The 12,286-nt window shown below is 35.9% G+C and overlaps 1 protein-coding gene across 1 annotated transcript in view; it reads right to left on the bottom strand.

Moving 5' to 3' along the window:
• The window catches only part of LOC104407182 (myotubularin-related protein 13-like), a gene marked incomplete at both ends in the record, with an annotated part of 75,273 nt that overhangs the window by 46,391 nt on the left and 16,596 nt on the right, over positions 1–12,286 (bottom strand). The window contains one exon of the mRNA XM_010016381.1: positions 1,208–1,276. Within this exon, the coding sequence (XP_010014683.1) occupies positions 1,208–1,276 (69 nt within the window). The remainder of the gene's footprint in view (positions 1–1,207; positions 1,277–12,286) is intronic.

The following is a 12,286-nucleotide window of genomic DNA, read 5'->3' as shown; positions in this document are numbered from 1 at the left end:
ACCACTTTATGCTCTAGATACGTAGTAAATACTGACTTAAATAGAAGATTTCAAGAAACTTGCTATGCATGTGTCTTCGTCAAAATTGTTCCTACTTTCAGCAGATCTTTCCAGGTTCTATACCTTGTAAAATTCCACATTTTTAATTCTAAAAGTCACATCACAGAATCCATTTCTAATATAATACAATCAGAAATTGCTCAATTAGAATGGATAGTTTAAATTAAAAAGCACTGATTGATTTCTCAGCTCATTGCTGCAGAAACCTTAGTTTCTATTTGGCTAAAATAGGGATCTCTCTTCATTTTATTTATGGTTACACATAAATGCCTCATTCCATCTGAAGGATGGAAGGTTATATATTTCTTCATTTCTATCACGTGTTGCTAATGTCTAGCTAGACTATCAAAGTAACTACGATTTTTTAGTATCATGATGTACCAATTACCAATGACTAAACCCTCATTTCCCAGACTAAATTGTACAACAATATTCACATTAAAAAAAAGTCCATGTTCTGAACTTCTTACGTCCTCAGATACGTACACCCTGAAAAGCAGCACCTAAGCTAACCAGAACTGGTGAAAACGCTACTGTATTGGCTCACTGAAATAACTACAGCCATGCATACAAATGTTCTGCTTTTGAAATAATTGCTTGCAGAATTTGCTTATTTACATCTGCATATTTACCATCATATTATACCTAATCACTATCAAACACTACGAAAAAAAACCCACCTAAAACCAAACCAAGAAACAAGCACAAGAAATGGAATGCAAATACACAATTAAAATAAGCCATTCATAATATTCTCCGAAGTTAACAACTCCACAGACTGAAAACTTCGCATGCCAAATAAAACAAAAAATTACTCCACTAAACAGCTTTTACACAGTAACATCAGAAATTACTCTTTTCAATTATTTCAGTGACTAATTATAATCCAGTGATAATTCTCTAACCCATCACATAAGCCTGCGCTTAGTTCTGGGTAAACTTATCGTAATCACCCTACATCAGTAAGAGTAATTCTGGAGCAATGTCCATAACAGCCTATTAGAAGACTTTCATTGACACTAATCAATTTTAGAATGAACCCTCCTACCCCGCCATGTATCTCTTGTTGCCGCTTTCTTTCTTCATTTTAACAATGTATGTATTGTAAAACAATACAAAATTGGAGTGGTTTTCAATAAAAACTTACCCTATAAAAAGCAGTCGTCAGGGGTAGCAACGCTGCAGCAATGCTGTATTCTTCTGAAGATGAACAATCCTTCAAGAAAAACATACAAAGAAAATAAGCAAAACCATTTTCAGTGTTATCCATTACAATTTTATTTAAGCTTGATGGGGTCTCTCTGATGTCCTTCCCACACACATAGTAACCTTTAATCAATTTCATGTAAGAATAACATGAATAAGATATATTTATATGTGTGTACATATACAGAAATATTCTTGATTTCTGCTAGATAGGTATTGCTATGATTCTTCTCCTTTAAGGAATTTATTAGCAGCTTTCTACCTCACATGTTTGAAATATAATTTCACCAACAGTTTACATAGAGGAAGTATTCCTCATTTAGGAAACAATAAAAAGGTAGCTTGCTTCCATTTGTGTCAACAGCAAATCTGACACAAATGGAACTAATGTGATGACCAAAGTATGTACTTGCAAAAAATTTACACAAAGAAATTGACATTTATTTAATATGAAATAATCACTTCCACAACCTCTACAATCTTTTGGCACAAGGTTAAGTTTAAAAGATGAAAACCTATTCTCGTCACAGTCTCAGAATGCCTCATTCAACAGTCAAGTGTGTCATTCGTGACTCTCTAGGTTTAAAAGGATATGCCAAAGTAAATCAACTGGTAATTGCACTGATGAAAATAGTGATTTTGTTACCGAAGTCTTTTAAAAGAAACCAGAATTGGAATGTAACTTAATATTCAAAAAACAAACTACTTGAATTTTTAAGACTTAAAAAAAACCCCCAGGAACAAAAAACACTCAAGAGTTAAAAGATACTTTCTTTTCTTTTTAAAGTGACTAGATTTTTTTCCATTAGCTCTCTTTGCCAACACTGAAGAACACAATGCACATAGTTCTGCTACACAAATGTATCACCATTGTGATACAACATTCCCATTTGAACAATTCATTTGAGTATTTCTAACATTCATTCTTACAATGGGCACCCTCCAACTGAAACCACACTCCTTTTAGCTATCTGTAACATCTGATCAAATTCCAAAATCGAAATATCTCAAGCGTTCCTCTGCCAGACTTTTCATTCCTGCCTTCATCTTATATCAAAGTTCTCTAAAACACAACTAGCAAAAACTTGGCACTAGTCAACTATGATAGCAGAGTTACTAAATCTGCATTACAGGAACAATCACGCTAAGGATCGTTAAGATGTTATTTGTATTCATCTCTCCTTTCTTAAATCACTGCTGAGTGACTATGGACTGCAGGTTTAAAACAACAGACAAAAAACCAAAACCAAAACCCAACTTCTTATTTTACTACTTCAATCAAGCTTACCTAAATAGAAAAAACAATGCCCATACACTGTTAAATACAACAGCACTCAGAAACTACTTACAGGCGTATTCTGAAAAGGGGTACAAGTTTACAGTTGTGAAACTTCTGCACAGAGTTAATTCAGATTTTAATGTGTCTACCTCTGCTCAAATTCATGTATGCTAACTATGCATGGAAGACAAAAAGTATGCAAGTGCCCACACTTCCTAATGCATTCCAGTCTGGTAGAGGAAAGAAGTAATTAAAGAGGACACTGAGAATCTCAATGTATGTTCTAATGACGCCTCTTAGTATTGTGACATGTATATAAAAACCCCAAATTAGTCTGTAAGATGTCAGAACAGTAAGATTAAAGGACATAGACTTATCTTCTGTTCATTTTCAATTTCTGCATTTTTTCCTATTTTTATCCATATCCTTAACCCCCAATTGGAATTTAGCACCTTTATTTGTAGTTTAATATAAAGATATGACAAATACTATTAGCACTATTTCACTTAATCAGAAAACTTCCCATTTAAAACAACTTTAGGAATGCTCAACAGTTTTCAGAGAAATACATATATTAGTTCTGCAGGTGCTTATTTATAACCAGGTATAAAGTAATTCATCCTCATTGTTTCAAGTTATCTACTTAATCCCTTAGCTCAAATTACTGACAAGAGCTTTGGCTTTTACCCAAAATATACATAAAAATATCTTTATAAAAACTGAGCAATGTATCTTCACCTAGAGAGTATTCAATATTCCAAGAGCTAACATATGTCTCAGAGATATATATCATCACCACATAAACAATACAGTAGATTATTTTTCCATTCCTTCTTGCAAGTATGAAATTCTCCACATATTCTATGTCAGCAGTACCCCCTGGACTTGTAGTATGGAATTATTATCTCTCTATATATTTTCTTCTCCAGCATATGACAAGAAATATAAAATCATCTCAGCTAGGAACAAGATATAATGCTGCTATTTTAAGAATAATGAAATTAATTAACTGTTCATCTGCTTTGTAGTTGTAAGACAATGCCATAGTTGACAGACACATTACACTGAAATCTTAGTTTCTCAATTCTCCGGGCAAACCAAAGTACTGGAAATGTCATACATTTATCCTATGCAATCAATTCAGACTGCTGAAACAAAGCAATCCATCTGCCTTATATATAATAATGTCTTTACTGATTGTGAAAAAATATCTCTTACTACTGCTACAGAAGTAGACAAATAACATAAAATAATTGAAGCTGTTCCCCCTCATTTGCAAAAAATGAAGCTAAAACACATCTGGGGAACAAAAATTATCAGCAAATTAATTTCCAATAATAAACCCCAATATCCTATGACAGTGAAATACAGACTTCCACCATGCCATATGCAGAGTACTACTTTGAATCCATGTGTACTTGAGTGAAGATCTGGCACATTATTCAGGCCATACTGATCATATATTCAGACCGGTGTTGAACTCTGTAGCAGATTGGAAGTGTTTCAGGAATTCATGTACATTTAAAATAGTTTCACTATAGCGAATTGACATGTGAATAATAAAACAAGAATGTCCTTTTTTACATTACTTATTTGATCAGACATGTGATTTACTTTTACGTTCCTCTCAGTTTAAATATGCAACAAAATGTTGGTGGTTAGATACTGTCATTACATTGCAGAACTGACAGCTAGGAAGTTTGGACCACCTGGATGGGTGCATGGGACTCCCAATATCTGGCTTTTGGAATCTCGTGGTTGGATTAGGGTTCTGGTACTGGAGAGGAGAGACAACCCTTCTCCTCATTCTTGACTTCAGAGCAAGTACTGACCTGAACTTCTGTTTGGAAAACAAGGTATTTTATGTCATCATTAAGTTGAGATGTCCTCCACAACCCGATCCTAGTGAGGAACAGTTAAGAAGAGCCACCTCAGGTAAAGGTTTCTCCTTGATCTGCTACTGAAGATGCAGGCTCAGATTCAGCAAAGCCCTTAAGCACCCTTTAATGTCCCACTGACTACAAGAGCAAGCCAAAGTCAGTGAAGCACAGTGACAGCCAAGCACAAGCTTATACATTTTCCTGAACGGGCTGAAGTAAGTAACAACTGATACTGAGGGATTTCTGCTTTCACTTAGTCACATGATAAAGATCTAGGAGATATATATCAAATATCTGATAACATTTGGAGTGTAATTTTCTTTTTTAAATCCATCTTGATAGTCTCGCTCATCAATTGTTAGCTGATACAGTATGTTTCCTGTGTTAAACCACATTCTGCTTTGGGCCATAAGCTTTTTGAGCAGACACCACATTTTTAATAATCTAAAGAAATATGAGCATGCTGAAAACTTGGGACCCAATTTTGCTTTACATTCAGCAGCACAATAACGAACGGAATTACTCGCAGGCCTGACTATTGCATGAAATTAATGTACCATGCAGTGAATGCCTTCAAGTTTTTCAAACAGAAAAGCTAAACATGGCAGCTCTTTATCCATACTTTTTTGGAGGTACAGAATGCTGCATCTATGATATATTAAAAATACTGCTAAAGTAACCCTCAATATTGCCTTGTCCCTCCTGAGAAGTATTGACTATAGTCGCTTTTCATGAAGACCAAAAGTGCTCATCACCATGCAGGATTAAGCTCATAATGAATCAAGAAAAAAATGCCAGAAACTTGAGGGTCATATGTGCTTTTAAAGTACTGTTAAGTCAACATGTGTAAGGTAGCCATAACTATGTGCAGCACACTGGCTACAAATTACAGGTGAAACATTGGTTCCAAAACCAACAGATGATTTTGGTGGCATGAGGATTCAATCCCTATTGTTACAGATATATTACATGTACAGTTTTACTGAATAACAGAATTTTTATAGTTGATGTTTTACATATATAAACTCTCAAAGCTAATGCACGAGACGATTCTTTTTGTCTGAAGTAGTAAGAGAATTTAGCAGTCCAGTTTAGAAAAGATGTTAAAAGGAACAGGGATCCACCATGTAGAACTGCAATGTAATTCAAAACTAGAACTGAATATTAATGAGCCAATTTTAGAAAAATCATTCATTTTCATTAGACAAACTGAATAAAGGTTATGCATCCATACATAAATACAGTAATAATGCAACTGAACTATTGAAAACGAAAGTTTTTATCAAAGAAAGCCTATTTTATGGTAATCAATGTCACAACCGATGTCCTTTATATTCAATCTTAACAGAGTTAAAAATCCAACTAAATAAACTGATAATTTTGCAATGTACTGACTGTATCTGATATAATTATATGCTGCCTTAAAGCAAAGGTGAAAACACAGTCCTATTTTGAATTTCCAATGTAAATTTCACAAGTATTTAAACTACAAGTTTTAATTCCACAGATAAAGCCATCATCTGGAGCAAGAGTCAAAATGACCTATTTTGCTAATTAGTTGCATTAATTATTACTAGCAGTCAATAATGAGTTTCATAACAGTTTGAAATTTTCTTACTGCACCAAACCCAGAAGAATCCTCACCTATTTGTTTTGACTTTGTAGTCTTTCTGCCTGACTAGAAGCCATCATAATGCCAATTTCGCTAAGGAGCCTAATATGTCAGCAATAGGACACAAGATGCTATAAGGCCTGCCATTCCATGTAGCAGGAGATTTAGAAAGACATTACTTCCTGAAGAGCTTCGTATTTGTCTTGACCTGGCCCTGAATTCTCACATGTCTGTCTATCCTGGAAACACAGTGGTATAAGGAACAGAATTAAACTGATGAGATTTAGATGGAATTACACAAACACATAACGTTCATTGATTTTTAAGTTTTCTTTTGCTTTACTCCACAAGTTCACAAGTTAATGAATGCAGCACATTTTCTCTATGCAGACCCATTGTACTTCTGATCTTACTGCAAGCCAGAAGAAGGAAAAGCATTTTACTCAAAGAGGAGCTGTTGAGTCCGTCCACCCCTCTCCTCACCTCAACCCCTCCCTCCTCCCCCCTCCGCCTTGTTTCTCAATAAATACATTTCCGTCTTTGGTTGTGACTAGTCATTTCCTCCTTCTCGTAACAAATTATGTTTAGGAAATCAGGAACCTCATTTTTTATCTGCAGAAATTACACATTCTTCACTGTATTTTTACTGTACCCCAAAAGCGTAAAAACATTTAACTTTTTTGCAAGATACTGATGAACACAAGAATGCCATCCCTTGCGTCTAAGCACATCTGAGTTTCTTTAACACAAATGCCATGCATGTTTCTGAATACTGTCATGAGGCCCATGGCAATAAAGTTCAACATACTCAGGCTGTAATCTTCTCCCAAGGAAATGGTTGGGATGCCAAGATGCCTTTTGACTTTTATTTCACAGCAGGGCTTCATTCACAGTGACTCTGTCCAAACCTTAAACTACACCAGCTGTGATACAAGGTCCTGCACAGTAATTTGTAAAAAGTATTTGACAAACAACATTCAAATGATAGAATACATTGCAATTCATGACAAAACAGTGATCAATATCCATTAAAAGCTCAGTTGGAAAGGGGTGATGAATTCATAATATACCTAAAGACTGCAGTGTACTCCTCAAGCCCTGGTATACCAAAGCACTTTGCAGTGATTGCGAAACATAAAGACAGGATACTTCATAAACTAGTTTATGGACAGCCTGGCTAATTGACTTAAGGAACAACAACAAAAAAAATGCTTAAAATATTAGAAGAACTATTAAAATAGATGCAATATTCCAGTATAGTCCAGTTATCTACTAGTGAATCAGTTCACAAGTACACAGTACACATTCAGAGCGCAGTAGCGACTCTTAAATTATAAACAAAGCTACAAACTTTCAAGCATGTAAGAATACGCTCATCTGGCTTAATTTAATTCTACTGTTCTCTAAGTTTAATGCAATTTTCTAATTTCATATACTTCCAATAAAAATGCATCACATCATCGGTGCAATTCTACACAATTTTTACAACTTAACAAGAATTAACACCTTTTTTAAAAAAATGCCTGATTTCTACAGGTATGGAAAGTGATTCACTGAAAAAATAAGTTTTTCACTTCAGAAAAAATAATGTTTGGATAGAAGTGGAATTTTACATCTATTTTCTAAAATGCAGAGTCTACATCCAGCTTAAATCAACCACCTAAAGATTCTGGGTGTAGTTCACCATGGAGAAATCGAACATACAATGGCCGATGAAATGTAACTTGGAAATAGGGCTCACTGAAAATTTGCCATTTTATAGCATGCAATAGAAAAAATAATTTTTTATTTATGCTAAAAACCACCCTGACATCACCTTAGAAAAGAGAACCTCTAAACCCCAAAATTTTCCCCTTGGGAGACAGTCTCTTAAAGGCACCTTGTCAATTATAAGTGATTTGCTGAGGAAACAGAAGTAAAACTTTGGGCAACACCTCATAGGCGGCAAGGAACAGGTTCAAGGGACCTATAGGTGGACTGTAGGGAGCAAATCCTTATAGAAAGCATTTCCAGACACATGAGGAACAAGAAAGTGGTTGAGAACAGAAAGCACAGGCTGACCAAGAGAAAATGGATCAACATCTACAATGAAAAAACAAGTTCTGTAGCTGAGGAAAGAGCAGCACGTCTTCTTTACCATGGCTTTAACAGGGCTTTAGACACAGTCTCCTTTGGTATCCTAGTAGGCAAGCTGGGCAGATACAGTCTAGATGGAAGAATAGAAAACTGATTGCACTGTCTGACTCAAAAAACAGTGGTTAACAGTTCCAAGTTTAACAGGGAATGTTTTCATTAATGACTTGGTAAATGGCATGAAACGCATCTTCATCATTTGGGGAAGTGGTAAATACACTGGATAGCAGGACTGCTACTAACTGGCATCACAACCTGTCAGAAAAAGACTGACAAGAACTTCCCAAACTTCAATGAAGACAAATGCAAAGTTCTGCACAGGAGACAGGGTACAAAAACACAAGGTACATATGAACAGCACCTGGAACCATGTGCTGTGTGATACATGTCAAACCAAGACTGTGCCTTAAAATTCAGAAAAAGGTACAAAATTAGTTACCTTATTTTGTTGCTATTTGTAGATATGAGCAAACTCTACACAGTATAGACAGCTCCAAAGAAACAGTAAACCAGGTAATATTGCAGTTGAATTTAACAGGTACTCAACATGATAATAGAAATATTATGAAATACCTTGACATCAGAAAAAGAAGCTTTGTAAGACTAGCAATTAGCAGTAGAATGGAACAGATTTAGAATAGTGATATTCAATTTCTCAACGAAATACATGAAGTAAAGACTAAATAATTGGAAAGAATGTGCAAGATTGATGGAAGATAGCAGGGGGAAGAATATCTTGTACAGAAGTCAAAAACGTTTAACACATTAGTCTCACCAACAGATATACTCACAGCAGGGGCAAAAGAACAAAACAATCAGAGTTTAAGGATCTCATCCAAGAGATGGAAACTATCAAGAGTGCAGAACTGAAAAAAGCCCGGACAAATTAAGTAAGTATATGAAGGGAAAAAACTGTGCTCAACCAGCACAGACAAAAATTATTGGAGAGAAAGCTGATGCCAATTTTTTATTTATCTACTTTTTTATTAAATATAGATATACCGAATGCATCCGCAGGGTTCCAGCAGGTGCCCCTGGGGAAGAGAAGAATATGTTGTGTGCATGTAGCACTGCCTCTGGGAGATGCGTATTTCACAAACTGCCAGAAGTAGAGTTGCTTTTCAATACATATTTGACATCTTGTTGCCTGACAACTTCAGTTTTAATACGCCAACCTTGATACACTGAGAAGTGTTGCTACAGTTTTGGCAAAGGCACCAGTCAGTCTGTGTACAGCTGCACCAAAGGACAACAAGAACGACAATGACCAGCTGCTTCTGGAAGTTTTCTTGGATCAGCTTTGTTGGTGCAACTCCATTTCTGGATTCATCAAACAAGCGTCAGCTGCTGGAAGAGGATATTTCTGGGATGACCTGCGATGGCTGCAGAATTTCAGGGATGACAAAGAGGGGTTTTGTGGTTTTTTGAGGTAATTCTGCTTATTATAAGGTTGTGAATCTTTAATTCAGCCAGCAAGGGCTTTTCCATGCTTTGGCAGAAATGACGCATTGTATAGCTGTGCTGGTGAATCTAATGGAACCTAAAATCCCTTGTTGCCAATGCTGCTGCCAGACCTCTCAGTCCTTTAATAGACTGGAATGTAAATTTACTGTTTCATTTCAAAGAGTAGCTGCAGTTTTAACAACTTTACTACAAGCTGTTGTACAAACTGCTTAATCCAAAAATCAACCTTGTAACAACACCAGAGTACGCTCATTCCAAATCATGAAAAATGATGCTACTAACACCATCATCAGAAATATCTCATTTTTCTGCAAAAAAACTCCCAGCAAATTTAAGGCTTTATAACTCCAGCTCATAAAGTCTTTTAAAGGATAAATGGTTCATAGAAGAGAATACCTAAGGCAAATTTGGGAAACTGAAGGAGCTACTTTCTGTGTGATTAGGTAGCATGGTGCAGAGCAGTGTCCACCTTGATTGACACATCAATTAAGGAAGACTTGTTCCAAAGCCTGTAAAGCCCAAGAGATTCAGAGATTTAAAAAGATGCTTGACTTAGTAAAGTTCCCCCTTCAAGATCTCATTCATCAATGAAATACATACATTCTGATACAAATATTTAAACTATGGAAAAGAAAACAAACTTAATGTGAAGTATTTTAAGTGTTCAGATTGTACTTTTTAATGTATGGGCAGCAGCTTCTTTCATAGGGATACAGATTTTATTTGAAGTCTTATACTTTTTGTGGTTCAATAATACAAGAATGATAAATGCATGTGAGACGAGGAACTTTCTTATGAAACTTTTAAGAAAAATTCATTCCTTTAATGTTTATAATAAAGTGGGTTTTTTCTAAGAAAACAAGCTAATAAAAGTGTGAAACATCTTTTTGTAAGAGATAAAGACAATGGAAGAAACTATAAAACTATTTTGAACTGGTAATTGTGACACTATGCTCTGAATCTTTCAGTTTTAAAACTTCTTGAATTGATACTTTTCTCTGGGATTTTCAAATGGTCTAGGAAATATGAAGGTTAGAATTCCATGAAGTAACCCCTCCTACTTTGGTTACAGAAGTGAAAAAGTAAGCTCCCAGAACATCCAGCTGAAGGGGCATGTTTGAATGTCCTTGAAACAAATTCCTCTCCTTTGTAAAAACAGTTCTGCAGGGCTAACACTACTAGAGGATAGAAAAATCCTTAAGCTTGCTGTGTGGACCAAAGATAAGCAGACGTGTAGTAGGGAACTGTGCTGTAGCACTGCCTTTCAGCAAAACTTTTTTTGATACAACTTGTAAAAAACCTTGGTATCATCCTTTCCTGTTCCATAGCCTTCTAAATCATTGCTAGCAGCAACATCCAGCAAACTAGCCACAGAGAAAGCCTTCTTTGCCAGCTTTTGTGTTGCCAGTTAATCCATTTTAAAACCCTGACAGATCGTCTCCTAGGCTATCCGATCTTTCTTTTCTAGGATTTTATTTCAAACATCTTTCTGGGGTTTTTTTTTTGTTTTCTTGGAATTTCAGGGAAAAATGAAGAAATGGGAGTTCTGCTAAGGAAGTAAGTGGCAATGAAAAGACTCATAAAAGGAAACTTGGGATACAGTGAGATATTAGTGAAGTATTAAGTCCCAACTACACTCACGCTGTTTAAATTTCATTCCACACAATTAATATTTGGAGCTTCCAGAAGGACAAGCCAGACTGCAATGGCTGAAAAAAAAGTGTTGATACTGAAAAGTGAGAAGTTTAAGCATTAGAATTGGCTTTAGTGTCCTAAAAAGATCAATATTCCAACTCTGGAGAATGCAATAGTAAATTACTAAAAAACATGCTGGACAGCATGGCATTTTTTGGTGTGTGTACTGAATGAAACACACTGTATCAGCATGAACTGTCAGTCATGTGCAATAAACATAAATGTGATGACTCAAAATATAAATATTTCTAATCTTTGTCTTCTCCTAGCAAGAAATATGGGCATATATCATGATACATTTTACCATCTTCTCAGTCCTTTTATCTTACTTGTAGTTGTAAGTAGCAAAGAAATCTTTAGGCTCTGAGGAAGACCTTCAGTATCGGTGTTGACATGAATCCCACTGTCCCCATTGCCTTCTCTTTCAGTACCATGCTAGTGTCCCATGAATACATTTTGTCCAAACTCCTTAAGCTGCTGAAATTTTGGATCATGTTTTTTGTTGTTTTGTAAGAAAATTTAAGAGTGTAGCATTTAATTCAGTACTGTCAGACATCCCACTAGATGATCTTATTCAACAATTTAATAAACTGAACAGTGAACTTGCTGCATTTTCAATGAGTGCAGAGAATAGTCTATCTTGCCAGGTAATGTACTCCAAATACACGATGTTATGAACAGAAATCATCTCGATGCACCACTAATAGACCAGCAGGTCAAAGGAGGTGATCCTGCCCCTCTACTCTGCTCTTGTGAGACCTCACTTGGAGTATTGTGTCCAGTTCTGGTGTCCTCAACATAAAAAGGACATGGAGCTGTTGGAGCAAGTCCAGAGGAGGCCATGAGGATGACCAGGGGGCTGGAGCACCTCCTGTATGAAGACAGGCTGAGAAAATTGGAGCTGTTCAGCCTGGAGAGAGAGAGAAGGCTGCGTGGAGACCTCATAGCAGCCTTCCA

The sequence above is a fragment of the Nestor notabilis genome, unplaced genomic scaffold (assembly GCF_000696875.1).
Source record: "Nestor notabilis isolate BGI_N333 unplaced genomic scaffold, ASM69687v1 scaffold9286, whole genome shotgun sequence".
Classification (NCBI taxonomy): Eukaryota; Metazoa; Chordata; class Aves; order Psittaciformes; family Psittacidae; genus Nestor; species Nestor notabilis.
Note: the sequence above shows the minus strand (reverse complement) of the source record. Positions and strands in the feature narration are given on the sequence as shown.